Source organism: Sinocyclocheilus anshuiensis, unplaced genomic scaffold (genome assembly GCF_001515605.1).
Source record: "Sinocyclocheilus anshuiensis isolate Anshui unplaced genomic scaffold, SAMN03320099.WGS_v1.1 scaffold188, whole genome shotgun sequence".
NCBI classification, from domain to species: Eukaryota; Metazoa; Chordata; class Actinopteri; order Cypriniformes; family Cyprinidae; genus Sinocyclocheilus; species Sinocyclocheilus anshuiensis.
Window position 1 is genome coordinate 1680645 of NW_015555768.1, and position 1679 is coordinate 1682323.

Sequence of the window (1679 nt, forward strand, 5' to 3'; positions counted from 1 at the left end):
AGAGCCTGTTCTAGTACACCCCCAAAACAAAATCAAGACTTTGTAAAAGAGCATAATAGGACCCCTTTAAATGCGGTCGATCTGTTTCCATATGCGTAATGTCAGCTTTCATGAAGTGTTTTCCTTTCAACATCCACTGATTTCTGTGTTTAATGGCGTTTTATTTGTGGAGCTGCTTTGTAGAAACTGAACCTGCTGTTAAAACCCTTTGTGATAAAGAGTTCATTTCATTATATGTATATATTTTTGGTCTCCTCCTGTGTTCTCTAGGCCGAAGTGCAAAGCGTCAAACTAGAACAGCGAGATAATGAGCTGAGTGGTGAGTACATCTTTTTGACAACTTCCTTTTAAAGTTGTGACCTTATCAAACTTACCGAGGAGTTAACTGAGTAGAACCAGGGAAGGATGTGTTCTGGATCTTCATATAGCAGCACAATGGTCTGACTTTGACTGAGCTTCAGTTGAACATTTCTCAAACTCTAGGGGTCGTGTGCATTAATATCTGTTAACGCTGGCTTTCAGACGTGGCATTAAAGCTTCAAACGGAAATGGAGGAGAAATGCTTACTGAGGGAACAACTCCTGACACTAGAGGTAAAAGCATCAGTTTTGCCCTCTAAATACACGGAACAGCAGGATTTATTTTGCTGATGAGTGTGTATTTTTACCCTCGCCGAGGGTGCTAATTTTGGACACCTTCATTCTCACTTTGCTCCAGAGAATACTTTCATGCCTATGATTAAAATTGCATTTTGCAGGTTTAAATATTCGAAATGTTTTCTAGAATGAATAGATAATTTTAGAATAGAACATTTTAGAAAGTCACTTATTAAAAATAAGTTTTTAATTTTATGATACATTTTTACATTAAATATTGTATTTTCAGTTCATTTATTCATTTCATTTTGAATTCTGATTGATTCACTTTTTCAAAGATCAGATTGCATATTCTTATTCTATTATTATGTTAATCCATATTTTAGTCCCTACAAAAGACATTTCTTGTTGTAATATATTTATTTTCATTTTCAGATGTCCAAGCAGGCAGAAATCACAAAACTACAAGATGAAAATGCTAAAGTAAGTGTCATTTGTCTGTTTCAGTTAGCATGTGTGCTCAGTGATAAAGATGCCAGTGATAATGTCTTGTTTTTTTTTCCCGTTTATTAGTTGTCTGATAAGTTGAAGAAAAAACAAGAGAGGTAAGTTGCTTTTATGCTTTATTTGTTCATATATGTTCAGCACTTTCTTATTACAGCAATAGTTAACTTAAAAATGAAAATTAAGTAATCATTTACTCACCCTGGTGATGTTCTAATGCCATATGTCCTTCTTTCTTCTTCAGCCCACAAAATGAGAAATTTAAAAAACATGTTTTACTTGCTCCCATCCATATAATGGCAATGAATAGCGAACAGCTTCAAGCAGAAAAAGAAGCAAAGGGATCAGAGTGATCCCATTCGACTTGTGCCATATTTTCCAAGTGTTCTGGAGTAGGGATGTAACGATTCACTCAACTCACGATTCGATTCGATTTACGATTTTGATTTCACGATTTGATTCGATTCACGATTTTTATTTAACAAAATGAGATTTAAGACAAATTATAAATTAAAGGGGTCATATGATGCGATTTAAATTTTTCCTTTCTCTTTGGAGTGTTACAAGCTCTTGGTGCAT

The 1679-nt window shown here is 34.5% G+C and overlaps 1 protein-coding gene across 1 annotated transcript in view; it reads left to right on the forward strand.

Moving 5' to 3' along the window:
• Positions 1–1679, forward strand: part of LOC107674351 (GRIP1-associated protein 1-like) — a 49462-nt gene that overhangs the window by 8672 nt on the left and 39111 nt on the right. The window contains exons 8-11 of the mRNA XM_016468307.1: positions 271–319; positions 523–593; positions 1032–1079; positions 1170–1201. Coding sequence (XP_016323793.1) covers positions 271–319; positions 523–593; positions 1032–1079; positions 1170–1201 — 200 coding nt within the window. The remainder of the gene's footprint in view (positions 1–270; positions 320–522; positions 594–1031; positions 1080–1169; positions 1202–1679) is intronic.